Raw genomic sequence first — 21,219 nt, 5'->3', positions numbered from 1 at the left:
CTTTCCTTCCTTCTCTCTCTCTCTCATCCTTCCTTTCTTTCTTTCTCTCTCCGTCTCTTTCTCTCCTTCCTTCCTCTTTTCTTCTCCCTCCTTCTTCTCTCTTTCTTTCTTTCTTCTCTCTTCTCTTTTTTTCTTTCTTTCTTTCTTTTTTCTTTCTCTCTCTCCTTCCTACCTTTCTTTATCTTTTCCTTCTTCTTTCTCCTTCCTTCATACTCTCTTTTCTCTGTCCTTCTCTCTTTCTTACCTTCTCTCTATCTCTCCTTTCTCTCTCTCCTTCCTTCCTATCTCTTTTATTTCCTCTCTTTCCCTTTCTCCTTTTTCCCTTCTTTCTCTCTCCTTCCATCTCTCTTTTCTTTCTTCTCTCTCTCTCCCTCATTCTCCTTCCTTCCTTCCTTCCTTCCTTCCTCTTTACTTTCTTCTTCCTCCTTCCTTCCTTCTTCTTTCTTCTGTTCTCTCTCTCCTTCCTTCCTGCTTTGTTTTCTTCTTTCTTTCCTTCCTTCTTTCTTTATTTCCTTTCTTCTCTCTCTCCTTACTTCCTTCTTTGTTTTCTTCTCTCCTTCCTTTTCTCTTTCTAGCCTTCTCTCTCTCCTTCCTTCCTATCTCTTTCTTTCTCCTTCCTTCTCTCTTTTCTTTTTTCTCTCTCATCTATTTCTCTTCTCTCTCACCTTCTTTCTTTCTCTCTCCTTCCTATTCCTTTCCTTACTTCTTTCTCCTTCCTTCCTTCTCTCTTTTCTCTCTTCTTTCTTTCCTTGCTTATTCTTTCCTTCCTTCTCTCTCTCTCCTTCCTTCTCTTTTCTTTCTTCATTTCCTCTTTTTTTCTTCTCTCTGTCCTTCTTTCTCTCTTTCCATCCTTCCTTTTTTATTTTTTCTTTCTCCTTTCTTCTCTCTTTTCTTTCGTTTCTCTTTCCTTTTCTTTCTGTCCTTCTCTCTTTCTCTCTCCTTCCTTCCTTCCTATCTCTTTACTTTTTTCTCTCCCCTCTTTTTCTTCTCTCTTTCCTTCTTTCTCTTTCTTTCTTTTCCTCTTTCCTATCTCTTTTCTTCCTTCCTTCTCTCCTTCCTTCTCTCTTTTTTTTTCTTTCCTTCCTTCTCCCATCTTCCTTCTCTCTCTCATCCCTTCTCTCCTCTCCTTCCTTCTTTCTTTCTTTCATTCCTTCTTCTCTTTCCCTCTCTCCTTCTTCCCTTCTTTCTCTCTCTCTCTCTCTTTCCTTTTCTCTTTTCTTTCTTCTCTCTCACTTTTCTTCTCTTCTTTCTTTCTTCTTTCATTCTTTCTTTCCTTACTTCTCTCTCTTCCTTCCTTCCTATCTATGTTCTTTCTCCTTCTCTCTTTTCTTTCTTCTCTTGCCTTTTCCCTTTCTTCCCTTTGCTCTTTTCTTTCTATCTCTTCTTTCTTTCTCCTTTCTTCTCTCTTTTCTTTCTTCTCTACCTTCTTTCTTCTCTCCCTCCCTTCCTTCCTTCCTTCTCTCTCTCTCTTCTCCTTCCTTCCTCCTCTCTTTTCTTTCTTCTTTCTCCTTTTTTCTTCTCTCTTTCCTTCTTTATCTCTCTTTCCATCCCTTCCGATCTCTTTTCTTTCTTCTTTCTCCTTCCTTCCGATCTCTTTTCTTTCTTTTCTCTTTCCTTCTCTCTTTCTCTCCTTCCTTCCTACCTTCCTTCCTATCTCTTTTCTTTTTCTCCTCTTTTTTCTTCTCTCTTTCCTTCTTTCTCTCTCTCTTTCTTTCCTTCCTTCCAATCTCTTTCTTTCCTTCCTTCCAATCTCTTTTCTTCCATCTTTCTCCTTCCTTCTCTTTTCTTCCTTCCTTCCTTCCTTCTTTCTTTCCTTCCTTCTCTCTCTCCTTCCTTCATATCTCTTTTCTTACTTCTTTCTTCTTCCTCCCTTCTCTCTTTTCTTTCTTCTCTCTTACCTTCCTTCCTTCTCTCTTTTCTTTTCTTCTTTCTTTCTTTCTCTCCTCCTTCCTATCTCTTTACTTTCTTCTTCCTCTTTCCTTCTGTTCTCTCTCCTCGCTTCTTGTTTTTTTCTTCCTTTTTCTTTCTTTCTTTCTTTCTTTCTTTCTTTCTTTCTTTCTTTTCTTTCTTTCTTTCTTTCTTTCTTTCTTTCCTTCCTTCTTTCTTTCCTTTCTCTCTCTCTCTCCCTCCTTTCTTCTCTCTTTGCTTCTCTCTTTCCTTTTCTCTTTCTAGCCTTATCTCTCTCTTTTCTTCTTATCTCTTTTCTTTCTCCTTCCTATCTCTTTTCTTTCTTCTCTCTCCTACTTTTTCTTCTCTTTCCTTCTTTCTTTCTTTTTTTCTTTTTTTTTTTCTTTCTCTCTCCTTCCTATCTCTTTCCTTTATTCTTTCTCTTTCTTTCCTTCTCTCTTTTCTATCTTCTTTATTTCATTGTTTTCTTTTTCCTTCCTTCTTTCTCTCTCCTTCCTTCCTTTATTCTCCCTCCCTCCTTCCTTCTCTCTTTTCTTTCACCTCTTTCCTTTTTTTTCTTCTCTCTTTCCTTCTTTCTTTCTTTTCCATCCTTCCTATTTTTTCTTTCTTCATTCTCCCTTTTTTTTTTCTCTTTCCTTCTGTCTTTCTTCCCTTCTCTATCCTTCTTTCTTATCCCTTTTCTGTCTTCTTCCTTCTCTATCTCCTTTCTTCTCTCCTTCCTTCCCTCATTCCTTCCTTCCTTCCTATCTCTTTCTCTTCTTCCCTCCTTCCTCTTTTCTTTCTTCTCTCTCCTTTTTCTTTTGGACCTTGATAGGGTAATAGGAGCCAAATTGTAAGCTAATCTCGGCAGGGTTGTGCGTGTCTGTGCCCTCAGAAGTTCTGATACGGGGTATATGAGTCACGCCTGATCTAGGGTGTAAATGTCTGGAAAGTTGTCGCCCACATTTGTTTGCATGTATGATCATGTGATGCATGATGTAAGCGCTGTGCCGTGTTTTCTGGTCAATTAGAGCTTTTATCTCGTCTCTTAGTTTGATGAGGTCCGCTAGGTCCTCTGTGGATTGGGTCTGTTTATGTGTTGCTCGCGATCGTGCAGACTTCGCAAGAGGTTGGTGAGTTTAAACGCGTTTCTTTTTTTAAATGGACCCCATGATCAGTGAAATGGCTTCGCAACTAGCATTTAAGGGCTTCCCAATTCATTGGTTAATCCTCAGGGCGAGGGGCGTTCAATGGTTTGTTTAATTTCTTGTATGCATAGGGCATCTTTAGTAAGTATTCATTGGGGCTCCAAGACCATGGACGTTGCGTTACAGTGGGAATAGTAACTCTCAGATATATTGGCGCGTGGTGGTCTGAACAATGTTACAATACAATATCATTACCGAGGGTTCCCAGGTCAGCGCCCTCAAAAAAAGGTCTATTCGACTATAGGAGTCGTGGGCTGGGGAGTCATAAGTATAATCTCTGTCCTTGGGGTGAAGAATCTGCCAGGCATCAACTAATTGGAGGTTGTATAGGTCCTCTTTGAGGGAACCTAGTTGTCGCATAAGAACATGGTTTCTCCCCGAGGAGGTGTCAAGTTTGACATCAAAGGGCAAATTGAAGTCCCCTCCCAGAATCAGCATCCCCTCTGAGAACACTGTTAGCTCCTGTAAAATTTTCCTACAAGTTGGATCTGGAGAGTGATTATGTAAGTATTTATTGTCTAGGGTAAAGACCTGATCACATAATTGTATTTTGATGAAGGCATACCTTCCACAGTCATCTAGTAGAAGATCCAGGAGCACGTGCGGGATTGTACGGTGGACAGCGATGGAGGCCCCCTTGGAGCACGAGTCAGGATTCGAACTATGGAACCAGGTGTTGAAGTATCTATCTGTGATTTCTGGAAAATGCCCGCTTTTGAAGTGTGTCTCCTGTAGAAATAATATTTTACTCCCTCCCTGTGCATTCCATAAAGTATCTGGGCTCTCTTCTGGGACACATTTAAGCCTCTAGCATTTGGGGTTCCAATCTTTAAGGTTGCCATGAAGTGCGTGTAGTTGGGAGTTCCTGGAAGGAAAGCACAAAGAGGGATCTAGGAGCATAGGGGAACAAGAGGGGAGGGGAGAAACTGTGGGGGGGGTTCAGACGTAGACAGGTACACATACAGTACTTAGGGTATTAACGTAATCGGGGAAACTAGTAAATAAACATAACCTATAGGGCTATATTCAAAGCCCACGACAATAGTAGGGAGGTGTATATCATGTGTGCAGGCTAGCTGAACACGCTACCCTAAACGGAGAGATGCCTAACTTTCTGGCAAGTTCTCGTCCAAGGCTCTTGCGCTATTTAGAGTGCATTTGTAACAGGTGCAACCCAGCAAACCAAATATTATATAGCTTTTTATGTCTGACTTGTTCTACAGAAAAAAAACTTCATGTGTACAGAAAAATCCCTTGATTTTGCACCGCTGTCTACTAAGCGGCATAACATTTTTAGGATTTTGTTGATTGAGCTGTTTTACGGCTTATTTTTTGCAGGACAAAGTGTGGTATCCATACTAGGACTTGAACAAATGGTAGATTTCCTTTAAAGCAAGATCTTGGAATAGACTGGACATAAGAAACACACTTCAGGTGCTTCCACTGATTTTGCATTATGGTTTCATTTAGTAAGTTACATTATAAATGTTTTAATTAAAGCATATGATATGAACTTATTGGGGGACCTGTATTATCGTATCTACTGCAAAAAATTGTCGGGAACTCATGTTTTTTTAGGCGCAAAAGTGTTGCGGATCATTTATGAGTTTGTGCCAGAAAGAACAGATGTTTCCGACTATCCTGATTTTTTTCACATTATCCGTCACATTTATGTGTATTTAGGCGCACAAAAGACCGGTAAAAAATGGTCAGATAGCAAAATTGAGACGCAGTCCATGTAAGCTTTTGGCGCACATCTCATTGATGTCGGCATTTTTATGGCGCACGACTGATTAGTTCCGTCTACCCATTCATTACTTACAGCCGTGCACCATTTTAATACATCGGGCTGTGCTTTCAGGAGACTGATCTCCGATGGCGACAGTCGTGCTTGCGGCAGAATTAGTAAATCCCCCCATTGTATTTTTTTAAATGTTTGACACCTGTGCAGTAACCGCCTCCAACACTTCCATATCGGTCCCTGGAAAAATTGTCTCACATGTAACTGTTCAGTGGTGCAAAATGGTTGGGGACCATTGCACTAAAATACTTATAGGGGTATTACAGGAATATGTATGTCTAATACAAATACCCATAATGCTATAAATAAATGAATATAACAAAACTCAATGGGGCACATTTACCAAGGGCTTTCCACCAGTTTTCTGTCTGACTTTGCACATTCTTTCTAGTGTAAACTTCTTACACAGGTATTTAAGAAGTGTCTGCACCACAATTGTGAGGCATGCAACCGTTTTGTGACGCAGCTGCACTAGGCACCATGCAACGCAAATTAGGGGGCGTTCCAGTGCTCAGACAGACCATCTTCAGATTTAACATGCAAGTCTGACAGAAGTGTGTTGCATGTCCCATGTTAAGGAAAGACCAGAAAAAAATAGTGCATTAGGCCCAGTTCAGGAAGCACCAGATTCTTGAAGAACAGGCGCCTGACATCATGAATCTGGCGCCCCCTGCATTATACACAGGCAAGCCACACTTAGTGCAGTCTGTTACCTGTTGCTCTGTTACCGTAGTAATGATGGTGACATTACTCACCATAAGGCTTCATTCACACAAACGTGATTTCTCCAGTCCCGTATTACCGTGCCGTATGTGCCCGTATATACGTGACGTTTATCATCCATATGCAGCACGTATGTAACCCGTATTTTATACGTCCCCATAGACTTCTAGGGCAAACGGAACTGAAATACGGGAGAAAACAGGACGTGCTCTATATATTTATACGGCTAGTATACAGTACTGTACGGAACAGTGTTAACAACAGCAATATAAAAGGTCAGACGTATTGTCCATTGAAATGAATGTAGCCATAGGTCTTGTGAATGCAGCCTAATACTGACCATACTGGATGCACTGCAACCAACCAACTACAGCCAAACTAGTGGTAATCACATGACCTGCCCAGGCATGTGCAGCACATGTGATGTGGACATGTGACCAGCAACATCTTCTGTTCTGTGTCTCCTCCACAGGGACAAAATCACAGGACGACTGATTAACGCCTTAGTGACCACCTTCATTTGCACCTTGATGACCAAGGTCTATTTTTCAAAACCAGCACTTGTCACTTTAACTTTAAGCTTTAACTTACAAGTGTTTTTGAGTTTGTTCTTTTATTCCATTTTGTACTTCATAATAGTGGGAAATTTTGGTTGACACCGTATTTTTTTGACTATAAGATGCACTTTTTAGCAAGAAAAAATCTTGCGAAGGTCAGGAGGATCCAGCACTGCCAGACCCTTCTGACCGCTATAATGGTGATGCACCCAATCTCCCAGAGAGGAGAGCATCCGCACTGTTCTCCCCTCTCCCCAGTGTCCCACAGGTACAGGACCTGCGGTGATGTCAGAATCATGTGACTGATCACATGCTTCTTACATCACCACATACTGCCGAGTATGGGGACATGCTGCCCTGGGACAGGGTAAGAAGAAGAGGGAAATAGGGGAAGTGTGTGTATAGCTGGGCTGTGTGTGTGTATATAGCTGAGCTGTGTGTGTATAACTTTGCTGTGTGTGTGTATAGCTGGGCTGTGTGTGTATAACTGTGCTGTGTGTGTGTATAGCTGGGCTGTGTGTGTGTATAGCTGAGCTGTGTGTGTGTAGCTGAGCTGTGTGTGTGTAGCTGTGTGTGTGTGTGTAGCTGAGCTGTGTGTGTGTATACAGCTGAGCTGTGTGTGTGTATACAGCTGAGCTGTGTGTGTATAACTGTGCTGTGTGTGTGTATAGCTGGGCTGTGTGCGTGTATAGCTGGGCTGTGTGTGTGTATAGCTGAGCTGTGTGTGTGTATAGCTGAGCTGTGTGTGTGTGGCTGAGCTGTGTGTGTGTGTGTGTGTAGCTGAGCTGTGTGTGTGTATAGCTGAGCTGTGTGTGTGTTCTGTGTGTATAGCTGAGCTGTGTGTGTGCTTTAGTGCGACCAGCAGGGATATTTTAATTGGTGTAAAATATATTTTTCCTTTTTTGCAAGCCTAAATCTGGGGTGCGTCCTATAGTAAGAAGCTTCTTATAGTCTGAAAAGGTGAATTTGGTAAACATTTTCAAAAATTGTTTTCAAACTTCTAAATGTTCTGTTTTTCAAACTCATAGCCTTACTATCCAAATTAGTTACTAACTAACATTTACCATATTTCTGCTTTGTGTTATTTAAAAGTGTCTTTTTGTTTTATTACAACGCTAGAAAGATCACAAATCGAACAGCATTCTCTCAAATGTTCAAGAAAATTTTTGAATCAATTATTGCAGGGACCATTTAATTTCTATAGCGGTTTTGGAAGGTCTGTTAACAGAAAATCCCCACCTCGAACTATTCAAAACAGAAGGTAGGAAGCGTGTTAACCCTTTAAGTATTTTACAGAAATTCAAATAAAAAGGTTGAATTTGGAATTCACTAATATTTATCATTAATACATTCATTCAGCCTCAAAATGTAACAATATTAACTGAATAAAAGTAGAAAATGCATCTAGGAATATATTGTGCATTTTTTTTAAGTAAGAGGATACCATATGTGGATGTGACCTGTTGTCAGGGCAGATGGCAGGCGCGGAAGGGAAGGAGCCATTGAGATTTTGTAGGGCAGAATAGTTTTCAGGTGTCATTACGTGTTTGTAGAGCCCCTGGGGCCACTTTCCCACATGGCATTTTGGTTGTGTTTTAAAACAAAATCCAAAGGGTCCACCTGTGATTGTATGTTGAGGTAAGATTGCTTTTCCTTTGTGTTCAGTTAACGTGTTGGAAACACAAAGGGGCACATTTACTTACCTGTCCGGCAAAATGTGCACCAAATATCCTGCATGTGTCGCTTCCTCGCTCAGGTCCAACGGAGTTCACCTTCTTCCTGGTGCATGTAAGTGCATTGTCTTGCGACACAATTTGAAAGTTAAATCCCGCCCTCAGTCCATTTCTGCTGTATGCCAACCCAGCTGCGCCAAAATCCTATAGCGTGCGACACAATCCCAGCATAGACATGTTAAATACCTGCCAAAGCCATGCAATCCCCGAAAACATCAGAAAGTCCGACAAAAGTGAGCAGCGCGACCCTTACTAAATAAGCCCCAATGTTACCAAAATATGTGATCACGAGTGCAGCCTTTGGATTGCGTTTCCAAATGTAACCAATTTGCCACATGTGAACGTGGCCTTTAGGTACTACAAACCCTTATCCCAGAGAATTTGTAAACGTTATCATGTGGTATAGGGGGCATATTAACCCCTACGGGACTCAGCCTCTTTTGGCCTTAAAGGGAACCTACCACCACAAATCTACCTATAAAGGTAGATCGGTGGTAGGCGGATCAATGGGACGTGAGGAGAGCCCTTTTAAGGGCTAATTCTCACGTCCCCGCACTTTTTTTAGTAACTTTTATTTGACTTTTATGCTATTTTTCTTATGCGGCTACTGGGGCGTGGAGTAGCCGCATCTGAGGTTACACGAGGCGGCTACTCCACGCCCCGGTAGCCACTTTACCCCTCCTACTCACCATCTTTGGCGCGCAGCTGCTCGTAGCTGCGCGCCCTCGTCCGACGATCCTGCAGTCTGCGCATGCGCAGAACAGCAGGCCCGCGCCTGCGCGGTCACTGCTCCGAAGCCGGGGCTGCACAGGCGCGAACGTTATATTTAGCTCTTAGTGACACACATATCCATCTCAAACACCTAAGTGGGACAATTTATTAGGGGTTTGATTGAATTAGGCATAGTCTGACGTTTTTTTTTCAAAACCTAAAGTGACTTAAAATCCAGTTGTGTGCTGTCAGTGTAGGTTAGAAACTAGGCATACAAGAACCCAACCGGCTTTCTTAGGGCTACAATAGCGTTATATATATATTTTGTTGATTTGCTTGTGGCTGGCCTTGCTGGCACTAGTAGTGCAGCTAGTACCATATTGTGACGAATTTACCGGGAGACTTGCGAACGTTATATTTAGCTCTTAGTGACACACATATCCATCTCAAACACCTAAGTGGGACAATTTATTAGGGGTTTGATTGAATTAGGCACAGTCTGCTTCTTTTTTTTTTTTTTTTACTTTTCTTTTTTTTTATAACTCAAAGTCATCAGGCACAGCACAAAATCCAGTTGTGTGCTGTCAGTGTAGGCTACAAACTAGCCATAGCAATATGATAGCATCGTTTTGCTAAAAAAAAAAACAAAACACAGGGCTAGGGGTAGAGGACGAGGGCGTGGGTGTCCAACTACTGCAGGGGTCAGAGGCCGTGGTCCTGGGTGGGGTGAGACACCACCTGCTGATGAGGGAGCAGGGGAACGCCACAGAGCTACACTCCCTAGGTTCATGTCTCAAGTTACTAGGACTCGTGGTAGAGCACTGTTGAGGCCAGAACAGTGCGAAGAGGTGATGTCGTGGATTGCAGACAATGCTTCTAGCCATTTGTCCACCAGTCAGTCTTCCACGCAGTCCACCCATGTCACCGAAATCAGCACTGCTCCAGCTCCTCCACCTCAGCCTCCTTCCAACCAGTCTGCCCCTCCCAGGAAAATTTGGCATTTGAACCGGCATACTCTGAGAAACTGTTTTCTGGACCCTTCCCAGAGTCACAAACCACTTGTCCGGTTGCTGCTGAGCTCTTTTCCGATGCCCAGGTTTTCCACCGGTCGTAGTCTGTGGGTGATGATGACATTGTTGACGTAGTGGAAGAAGTGTGTAAAGAGGTGTCGGACGATGAGGAGACACGGTTGTCAGACAGTGGTGAAGTTGTTGTCAGGGCAGGAAGTCCGAGGGGGGAGCAGACTGAGGGATCGGAGGATGATGAGGTGACAGACCCAAGCTGGGTTGATAGGCCGGGTGACCACAGTGCTTCTGAGACGGAGGCGAGTCCTCGACAAGAACAGGTTGGAAGAGGCAGTGGTGGGGCCAGACGGAGAGGCAGGGCCAGAGCTGGTGCATCAGCGCCAAATGTTTCATGTAGTGAAGCTCCCGTGGCGAGGGCTAGATTTTCGGAAGTCTGGAGGTTCTTCAAAGAAACACCGGATGACCGACGGACTGTGGTGTGCAACCTCTGCCACACCAGGATCAGCAGGGGTTCCACCACTACCAGCTTAACAACCACCAGTATGCGCAGGCATATGAATGCTAAACACCCCACTCAATGGAACCAAGGCCGTTCACCTCCGGCCGGGCACACCACTGCTCCTTCCCCTGTGTCATATGCTAGTCAGCCCCCTGCCCAGGACCCTGGCCCAAATACCTCCCGTGCGAAAACCACACCTTCGCTTCCACAATCCTCCACAGCATCCACCAATGTCTCCATGCGCAGCGATCAGCTCTCCATACCCTAGACGCTGGAGCGCAAGAGGAAGTACAGTGCAACCCACCCACACGCCCAAGCCCTCGACGTCCACATCTCCAAACTGCTTAGCCTGGAGATGCTGCCCTATAGGCTGGTAGAGACCGAGGCCTTTTCGCAACCTCATGGCGGCGGCCGCCGCCCCTCGGTATTCGGTCCCCAGCCGCCACTACTTTTCCTGATGTGCCGTCCCAGCCCTGCACCAGCACGTGTCAGACAACATCATCCGTGCCCTGACCAACGCCGTTTCTGACAATGTCCACCTGACCACGGACACGTGGACAAGTCCTGCCGGGCAGGGCCACTATATATCGCTGACGGCACATTGCGTTAACTTGGTGGAGGCTGGGACCGAGTCTGACCCTGGGGCTGGTCATATACTGCAGACGCCGAGGATTAGGGGGCCTACCTCGGTCCAGGTCTCTCAGGCCTACTATGCCTCCTCCTCCTCCCACCCCTCCTCCTCCGAATTACCATCCGTGGGCATGGCGCCATCAGTCGGTAGCTCTAGACACAGCAGCAGTGCCGTCGCTAAGCGACAACAGGCGGTGCTCAAACTGCTGAGTCTAGGCGATAAAAGGCACACCGCCCAAGAGCTATTACAGGGCATCACGGCGCAGACTGATCTGTGGCTGGCACCGCTGAACCTGAAGCCAGGCATGGTTGTGTGTGACAATGGCCGTAACCTGGTGGCGGCTCTGCAACTCGGCAGACTGGCACATGTGCCATGCCTGGCCCATGTGTTAAATCTCATAGTTCAGCGGTTCCTCAAGACATACCCCAATCTGTCTGATTTGCTCACGAAGGTGCGCCGCATCTGTGCGCATTTCAGGAATTCCAGCACAGATGCTGCCACTCTCAGGGCAGCGCAGTGCCACCTACAACTGCCCGCTCACCGACTGTTGTGCGACGTGCCCACGAGGTGGAATTCAACATTAACCATGTTATCCAGAGTTTACCAGCAGCGCAGAGCGGTTGTAGACTGCCAGATGTCAACTTCCACCAGAACTGGTAGTCAGGTCAGTCAGCTTCCTCATGTCTACAATGAGGAGTGGACGTGGATGTCTGATATCTGTCAGGTGCTGAGTAACTTTGAGGAGTCAACACAGATGGTCAGTGGCGATGCTGCCATCATCAGCCTCACCATCCCGCTGCTTGGCCTGTTGAAAAACTCTCTGGTCAGCATGAAGTCAGAAACTTTGCGCTCGTCACAAGAGACGGGGGAAGAAGATTCCCTTGTTGATAGCCAAAGCACCCTCAGGTCTGTTTCGCAGCGCATATCGGAGGAGGATGAGGAGGAGAATGTTGGCGAGACAGAAGAGGGGACCATTGCTCAGTCCTTCACTGTTCAGCGTGTATGTGCAGAAGAAGAGGAGTTGGAGGAGGAGGAAATGGACAGTTAGGCCAGTGAGGGGAGTGAATTCTTGCGCGTTGGGACTCTGGCGCATATGGCAGATTTCATGCTAGGCTGCCTATCCCGTGACCCTCGCGTTCAAAGAATTTATTCCAGCACCGATTACTGGGTATTCACTCTCCTGGACCCACGGTACAAGCAAAATCTTTCCACTCTCATCCCTGGAGAGGAAAGGAGTGTGAGAATGCATGAATACCAGCAGGCCCTGGTGCACAAGCTGAAACAGTATTTCCCTTCTGACAGCGCCAGCGGCAGAGTGCGTAGTTCTGCGGGACAAGTAGCGAGGGAGAGTAGGCGAGCAGGAAGCTTGTCCAACACTGGCAGGGGTACGCTTTACAAGGCCTTTGCCAGTTTTATGTCACCCCAGCAAGACACTGTCACCTGTCCCCAGTCTCGGCAGAGTAGGGCTGATCTTTACAGAAAGATGGTGAGGGAGTACGTAGCTGACTATACCATCGTCCTAAATGATCACACAGCTCCCTGCAACTACTGGGTTTCAAAGCTGGACATGTGGCCCGAACTGGCGCTGTACGCCTTGGAGGTTCTTGCCTGCCCTGCCGCTAGCGTGTTGTCTGAGCGGGTTTTCAGTGCAGCTGATGGCATCATCACCAATAAGCGTACACGCCTGTCGACTGACAGGCTGACGCTTATCATGGTGAATAAAGCCTGGATTTCTCAGGATTTCCATTCTCCACCAGGTGAAAGAAGCTCAACCTGAATAATGTATGTACTCCTCCTCCTCATTTTCCTCCTTCTCCTCCTCTTTGTACACTAAAGCAGAGGAAACTGGCTATTTTTTGCCAGGGCCAACTGGCTCTAGGTATAGTACTCTATGTATTTAATTTTTCTGGAGGGCCACCTACCTGGTCCTCTGTTTTAAGCAATTTTTGGGAGTGCCACATACAGGTACTCTATGGGGCAGATTTATCAAGAGTCTGAAAGTCAGAATATTTCCAGTTGCCCATGGCAACCAATCACAGTTCAGCTTTCACTTTACCAGTGCTCATGAATATTTTAAAGGGGAGCTGTGATTGGTTGCCACGGGCAACTGGAAATATTCTGACTTTCAGACACTTGATAAATCTGCCCCTATGTATTTAATTTTTCTGGAGGGCCACCCACCCGGTCCTCTGGTTTGAAAACTTTTTTCAAACTCAGGCACTCAATCTATTTAATTTTTCTGGAGGACCACCTACGTACTCCTCTGGTTTGAAAACTTTTTTGGACTGCCATATACAGGCACTATCCAAATTTAATTGTCTCCATAGCAGCCTCCACACGTCGTCTTTATAGCTGCCTCCACACGTTGTCTCCATTGCTACCTCCACACATCATCTCCATAGCTGCCTCCCAAAGTCGTCCATATAGCTGCCTCCATACATGGTCCCCTTATCAAACGAGCTGTGTCAGGCAGAATTTTGGGTTGTTTTCATGTCTTTCACATCAAACTTGTTAACTTTGTCGCCACCCTGCTGTGTTATCCACAAAATATACTGGCAAACTTTTATCATTCCCAATTTCAGCGCTTCTTGCACATCTGTTTACATTCACCTCACCCACAATAACCAAAACTTATAAGAACACTACTACACTTGATCTTATCCAAAAGGTTCTTAAAAGTGCTGTTTGTAGCCCCCGCCTGCTTTGAAAATGATACTTTTTTTCAAAGGAAATGCTTCTGGCCCTTTAGGCCCATTTTGGGTGGCGAGGAGCCGAGAGACAGGGGCTTGGACAGGCGAAAGCTCGCCTGCCAGCGGACCGCCAGCTCCATCCCAAGATTAGGCAGCTTCAGAGGCATCCATGCATACTGCCCCTGCTGTTTCCTGTCCATTTCGCCTCCACGATCCTCCACAGCGTCCACCAATGTCTCCATGCGCAACTTTCAACTCTCTATACCACAGACGCTGGAGCGCGAGAGGATATACAGTACACCATCCCCTTAGCAAACGAGCTGTGTCAGGCAGAATTTTCAGGTGTTGCACCAGATACATAATGGATCTCGGCGCATCTGTCGCCGCCATGCTGGAGACCTGAAGTTTCAATCATAGCAGCGCAATATGGATGCCCCATACTGTCACTCTTAATCATGGAAGTCGTCTCCATGGCTGCCTCCAAATGTCGTCCCCTTATCAAACGAGCTGTGTCAGGCTCATTTTTCGGGTGTTTCACCAGATACGTTATGGAACTTGGTCACTATGTCGCCACAATGCTGTGTTATCGACTAAATATACCGTCAACCTTTTGTTCACATAGGAAATCATTTCAGTGCTTCTTGCTCACCTCCTTTGGTTCCTCTCTGCCACCCATTGGTTTGAAGCCTGAGTCCATTTGGGGTATGTCGCCATGCCACTCTCTAGCCTGCCGCTGCCTCTGCATGCCGTCTTCTGTAGTGTCAGGGTCAATTATTGCATGTTTTAGATGCTATCTAGCCTCATTCGGTCACTGTCATCGCCATGCTGTTGCCCATAATTTTGGCATAATGGTGCGATTAAGCAGCCTCAGAGGCATCCATGCATGCTGCCTCTGCTGTTTCCTGTCCATTTCAAAGGAAATGCTTCTGGCCCTTTAGGCCCATTTTGGGTGGCGAGGAGCCGAGAGACAGGGGCTTGGACAGGCGAAAGCTCGACTGGCAGCGGACCGCCAGCTCCATCCCAAATAAGCCCACTCAAAAGTTGTTATTTTGAGTGGGCTTATTTTAGAGTGCATAACATTTTTTAAATCACTTTTTACAGGTTGAGGAATACAGGCATTCCCGGGGTTACATACAAGGTTGGTTCTTAAATTGAGTTTGTATGTAAGTCGAAACTGTATATTTTATCATTGTAATCCCGGTCAGAACTTTTTTGGTCTCTGTGACAATTGGATTTTAAAAATGTTGGGTTGTCATAAGAATCAATATTAACACTAAAGCTTCATTGCAGACGCCTGTGATAACTGTTACAGCTGTTTATTGTAGCCTAGGACTGAAGTACAATAAATGACCAATATCCAGGGGTCCGTTTGTAACTAGGGGTCGTATGTAAGTCGAGTGTTCTTAAGTAGGGGACCGTCTGTATTCAACATTATAATTCCAATTTATTAAAAGTTAAGTTTTAGGCCTGACTGATAAGGCTCCACTCTGTTTCAGGACAGTTCTTGTAAATAAATTGTTGAATTACCTTGGCAGTCCTAAAAGGGCTATTTTTTGCGTTTCAGATCTTTGAACATTTGCAACAGCTCATTGGGGGGGGGGGATTTATAAAAGCACTTGTGCCACAATTCTGTTGGTTTTGCGCCTAAAACACTACAGTTATCAAGGCTTTAAGACCATTTTTGGGCAGCTTTCCGGATAAGGGGCGTGGCCTTCTGGAAAATGGGTGTACCATCACTAGAAAGGGTGTGGCTTATGGGAAATCATCCAAGCTCCCAAAATTTTAGCGCACAATTTACACCAACTAAAAGTAGGAACCAACAATATTATCCTGCACCAGAATTCATCATCACAGTTATAAATCTGGTACAGCCAAAGGACAAGTGTTTTCCATCTAGAAGCTGGCGGAACCTGAGACACATTGGGGCGTGACCATGGCATTTAACTTGCCTTTGGGGGGTCTTTTCCCCACGATCAGCCCCCCACCCCGCGCCGTTTTCAAGGGGCGCTGATCGTTGCTATGGTAACCCTGGTCTGATCAGGACCCCAGAGATGGCTGCTGGCAGCTGCAGAAAGATGGCGTCTATGACGTGATCTTAAAGGCACAGTGTCAGCCTATGCATTTGCATAGGCTGACACTGCTAATACCCTGCAATACATCAGTATTGCAGAGTATTATGAACAAGCAATCAGATGATTGCTTGTTCATGTCCCATGGTGGAAATAGTTAAAAAGTTTTTTTTTTTTTTTTTTTTTTAATTTCAATAAAAAATAAAGTAATAAATCAATAAAAATGTCCATAAGCCCCAAAACATATAAAGAGACATATAACACCCAACAAAGTCTAAATCATAACACAAACCCCACATATATAGTATCACTGCATCCGTAACAACCCATAGCATAAAATTAAATAATTATTGAACCCGTACGATGAACGCCATTTAAAAAAAAAATTATTTTACCTATTGAATCCCACAAAAATGCAATAAAAAGTGATCAAAAAAACGTACTCCAGAGTGATACTGTTGCAAAGTACAACATGTCCCGCAAAAAAACAAACCATCAACCAGCTCTGTAGCCAAAAAAGTAAAAATGTTATGCCACTTGGAAGACAGTGATACAAAAATGATAGAATTTCCCCTACATTAAAGGACACCTGTCATCAGGTCTGTGTCACTAGTCCTGTCACTACTACCTGTTGGAGCAGCTCACAAGGATCCCATCCCAGCCATTATCTAGTTATTTCATACATTATTCATTGTAAAATCATCTATTCTTTATCATGTAAATAAGGCTGGTCACATGGTCAGAGGCAGTGATGTCACACCTGTTACCCCTCCCCTCTCCTCCCCCTGCTCATGTCTGTGTGTAATGTATAGTAAAGCATGGCTGGTGTCTGTGCTGCATCTGCTGACATGCTGCATCCTCCTAATATACATGTGAGAGACACAGACATGAGCTACACATGGATCTAACATGTTCTGCTGTAACATGGCTGCCTGGAGCTGTTGTATCTCTCCTAAACACACAGCACATGCACACACAGGCTGCAGGGGGCGTGGCCACCAGCACCAGGAAGCACATCATTATACAGCCTCACATCATTATACAGGCTGTCAGTCAAGCACTGGGGGTGTGGCTGTGCCTCCCACTCATGAATAGAGTGGACAGCTTGAATATGCTAATGCTTCATTGGACATTTCACAGGTCATTTGCATACAGCTTTAGGACCTCATTGCTTAGGTTTACAGGCATGTAGAGGGACAATGAAGGGATAGAGGCAATGCTCTCTAATGGCAGTTTATGAAAATATATTTAATTTAGGGGGGTTTTTGTGCATGACGGGTTCTCTTTAAGGTTTTATTTGGCAAATTTAGTAAAATGTTAGAGAAAATGTACTCTAAATTTCACCTCCATTTTGATTCAATTACTATGAAGAACTCAAGGGGTTAACAATCTTCCTAAAAGCTGTTTCTGATAGTTTGTGGGATGCAAACTTGAAAATGGGTTGATTATGTAGGGCGGTTTTAATGCTAAATATGTAAAATTTGATTTCAAACAGTATTTATCCCCAAAATAGTAAATTCTGAAAATACGGAAAATTGATATTCTATTTGTAAGCCGCGCGACATCAAAATAAATTATCGAGACATTTCAAAAATGATGAAAATGTAAAGTACACATATGGGAAATGTTATTCAGCAACTTATTTAGGTGGTAAATCTATCTGCCTGAAAATGAAATGATTTTGAATTTTGAAAATGGCAAATTTTTTAAAAAATGTATAATTTTTTATTTCTTATAACGTAAAATATAAACGGAAAACTTATCAGCCAAAATTTACCACTAAAATGAAGTACAACATGTGGGGGAAAAGCTCTCAGAATTGCTTTGATAAGGAACAAAGTTCAAAGGTTATAACCATATAAAGCGACGGAAGTCAGAATCCAAAAAATGAGACTGAGCCTTAAGCTGTAAAATGGCTTTTTCATACAGATAGGTATAAATGTTCCATATAAAGATTGTCATTTATAACTATTGTTGTTATTATGTAGGACCATTATTATTATTATAATAAAATTGTTATTTTACTAAATTATTACCATTTTGTTGCAGTTGTTGATCATAAACCAGGTTACACAAAATTGTTCATTGTATATTTGTATCAATATTTATTACTGTTAAACTAAAAGCAGGTTACACAAAATATATTTCCCAAGTGCACTAGTTGTTGTTCTCTAATATGTAGCAGTATTATTTATTACAGCGATGTTAATTTTGTTGAAGAAAACTAATCAAATAATTCAAATAATATTTATTGTATCTTACTGTATTATATATCTACGATTTAGTTATTACATGAGCATATTCATAAATAGTGTAACTTAATTGTTTCCTTTTTCCTTGAGACATATAGTGAGTATGGAAAGTATTCAGACTGCTGTAAATTTTTAACCCTTTGTTTCATTCTAGACAATTGGCAAGATCAAAGAAGTTCTTATTTTTGTTCATTAATCTACACTCTGCACCCCATCTTGACATAAAAAGAAACAGAAATGTAGATATTTTTGCTAATTTATTAAACAAGAAAAACTGAAATATCACATGGTCATGAGTTTTTCGCACCTGGATTTGGGGATCATCTGCCTCTTCCTTGCATCGGATTGTAACTCTGTATTATTTTACCTGAAACTGGCTGTTGTTTGTTAATTTAAAACAGCTAACAGAGTCTACTTGTGTTCTGACTATGTCCAATGTGTTATATTGTCTGATACTCAATTTCAATAAAATGTGTTTAAAAAAATTAGGAGCCTCTTAGGAACCTCGAGTGCTGCAGCAGTTTTTTTTGCATAACCTTGGCCTGAACTGCGCCTTGCCACAATTCTGTCTCTTAATTCCTTCCTTAGATGTCATGAATCTCATGTGCTCTGGCATGCACTGTGAGGTCTTAAATAGACATGTGTGTCTATTCAAGACCAATAAGTTTAATTAAACACAACTAAACTCTTATGAAGGAGTAGAACCATCTCTGGGAGGATCAGAAGGAAATGGACAGCATGCGATTTAAAAATGAGTGTCCCTGCAACGAGTCTGAATAATTGTGATGTTTCAGTTTTTCTTGTTTAATAAATTAGCATCAGACTGTACATTAATGAATTAAAAATGTCACTTTTTATCTTAGCTTTCAAAAATGTATGGACAAAAGCAATAACCTGATGACAGCAATAGTGGGCAGAAGCGCTGTAGGTGCCTAGGGTGGCATTAGGTCTAAAAACACCCCTGCATACTACACTATTTGATTTTACTAATTATTTTCTGGTTTGTCTATTTTAATTTGACATACAACCTGTTTAAATGCATTTTTTACATCATTATTCCTTAAGCTGTATATAAAAGGGTTAATAAAAGGTGCAATGATAGTATATATGAGGGACAAAAACTTTTCTCCATCCATTCCATAACTTGACTTTGGTCTTGAGTACATAATAATAGCTGACCCATAGTACATTGATACAACTATCAGATGGGATGTACAAGTGGAGAAAGCCTTTATCCTCCTCCCGGCAGAATGGTGCTTGATAATTGTCCAGATGATATTTGCATATGAAATTACTGTCAATAAAAAAGGCACTATAACAACAATAAAAGTGATTATTAGAGCAGTAATCTCGATAATCTTTGTGTTTTTACAAGCCAGGCTCAACAATGGCGGAACATCACAATAAAAATTGTTGATTCTATTGGAGCCACAAAACGGCAATGAAAATATGAGGTTTGTTTGTAAAACACCAACAGTGGTCCCAATAAACCAACAACTAAACACCAACCTGATACAAACCGCCCTTCTCATAATATTACTATAATGCAAGGGATGGCATATGGCGTTATATCGATCATAGGCCATGAATGCCAACATATTGCACTCTGCACTACCGAGTAACAGAAAACAGAACATTTGTATAGCACAACCATTGAAGGTGATGGTTTTGTGATGGTGGAGAAGGTTGATCAACATTTTGGGAATTATATTTGATAGATAGCATATCTCCAAAAATGAGAAATTGGCAAGGAAAAAATACATAGGAGTATGAAGATTTGGACTAAGTCTATACAGAAAAATGATAAACATATGAGCGAGGAGTGAAATCTTAAAGATGATGAGAAAGACCACAAAGAGGAAATATTGAAGCTGAAGAACCTCAGAAAATCCAACCAAGATAAATTCAGTTATGGTTGTCTGGTTTTCTCTTTCCATATCAAAGTAATATTTTTGTATTTCGCTGCATAAACCAGCACCAAAACACATCACAACATAATTTGGTATCCAATTCAATTGAACTTTACAATGTTACCAGTATTGGGCTGATTTCAGATCCCAGTTGATAACCACTTATAAATGTATCCAAAATTATGTTATAATTATTAGGCACACTGAACATATCTCAAGGTGTAAGAGGCTATTTGTAAATTAATACTTACTGGCACAGATAGCCTTTTAAACCATCTCCGAACATTGTTTTCATCTGCTTGACTCAGTTGGAGGTGCATTCACTTGCTGGCAAGTTAGTTTGATGTTAAAATAGCAACTGGCAAATGTCACATAGGAGACCAAAACATTAGGACGCATTAGTTTTGTACCACTTAAAGCACCTAAAAAAGTAAAGAAAAATAAATAAATTGAACTCCTGAATGAAGAGGCCTGGACTAATGACCTGGCATCAATTTTTGGACATAGTGGTTTAAGTGTCATAACTTTTTTTTTTTTTTTTTTTTTGCGTGCTACCAGAAAAATGTTTGGAGTGGGTTTTTTTTTCATTACAAACAGGGCAAACAAGCAATGTTTTTTATAGTTTAGTAGGGATTTTTAAAATTTTATTGGGAAAAATTACAGGAGGAAACCACCTCCTGTGGGGTTGGATGGCTGACTATAGCTGTAGTGGGTTTAGTCAGACCCAGCAGATCTGATTAACACACTCAAACCGGGCTATCACTCGTCTATAAAGCTGACAGCAGTGTTGATTTCTGATTACCTGCATAGCACTACTTCATCAAGGAAAGGAAAAGGCAGATGTAGTAATAAACTAGTTCTACATTTTCCCTCTAGGTGTCCTGCTTCCAGATCTGCTGTCATTACTGCAGAATCTGACCCCACTCCAGCTGACGTCGAAAGTCAGTAGTCACTCGGCATTGAGTTAAAAATTGTAAAGATTCTAATCCTAAACTCCTTCGCTTAACCACGTATTGAAATATATAAACAAATTAAATCAGAAACATATTAAGATATTAAGTATCCCTGCATTCTAAAATGCCCAATCAAGTTATCTCTTGTTGGGAGTGTGTTTTTATTTTCCTCATCATTCCAGTACATTTCAGAGAGCCACCTTACTGGGCTCAACTGGAATGAAAAGACCTGAGAGACTGGTGAGATTGCCACCGGAGGGAACTGTATTTATCAGACATGGATGTCTTATCTAATGTCTATTTTAATGGAAAATCTGCATTTCATGTGTGCTAACCATCAGTCAACCAACACATACTTCACCTGATATAATCAGATTCTCCATTTACTGTTTATCATATTCAAGGTACATTACGTGGAGAGCAATATTGTGTAGCTGTACCATAGGGTGTTCTATATATATATATATATATATGGAATTACAAATAAGCTTATTGTCAGATTAATTATACATAAGGGATTAACCTGTTATGGGAAATGTTATCAAACAGATTTGTCACTATTCGGTGTTA

General features: G+C 42.5%; 1 protein-coding gene and 1 long non-coding RNA gene across 14 annotated transcripts in view; one reads left to right on the top strand and one right to left on the bottom strand.

Moving 5' to 3' along the window:
- The window catches only part of LOC140135097 (uncharacterized), an 85,151-nt gene that overhangs the window by 30,009 nt on the left and 33,923 nt on the right, over positions 1-21,219 (top strand). For 6 of the 13 annotated variants that reach the window (XR_011856461.1, XR_011856455.1, XR_011856459.1 and 3 more), the window contains exons 3-4: positions 3,618-3,776; positions 4,434-4,529. This is a non-coding gene — a long non-coding RNA (uncharacterized lncRNA). Of the gene's footprint in view, positions 1-3,617; positions 3,816-4,433; positions 4,565-7,295; positions 7,438-17,940; positions 18,316-21,219 lie in introns of those variants that run through there. The other 7 variants (XR_011856457.1, XR_011856460.1, XR_011856462.1 and 4 more) reach the window with 7 other exon arrangements.
- Positions 18,753-19,774, bottom strand: LOC140065218 (olfactory receptor 10A7-like). Its single transcript, XM_072112821.1, has one exon. It carries the CDS (start codon positions 19,772-19,774, stop codon positions 18,773-18,775), a length of 1,002 nt encoding a protein of 333 aa, XP_071968922.1. The 3' UTR covers positions 18,753-18,772.

The sequence above is a fragment of the Engystomops pustulosus genome, chromosome 6, assembly GCF_040894005.1.
Source record: "Engystomops pustulosus chromosome 6, aEngPut4.maternal, whole genome shotgun sequence".
Taxonomy (NCBI): domain Eukaryota; kingdom Metazoa; phylum Chordata; class Amphibia; order Anura; family Leptodactylidae; genus Engystomops; species Engystomops pustulosus.
The sequence above is the reverse complement of the archived record's forward strand: the minus strand, read 5'-3'. Positions and strand labels throughout refer to the sequence as shown.

Bases quoted from the DNA above. Each gene is read 5' to 3' on its own strand.
- LOC140065218 (XM_072112821.1), bottom strand. From the start codon at position 19,774: ATGTGTTTTGGTGCTGGTTTATGCAGCGAAATACAAAAATATTACTTT.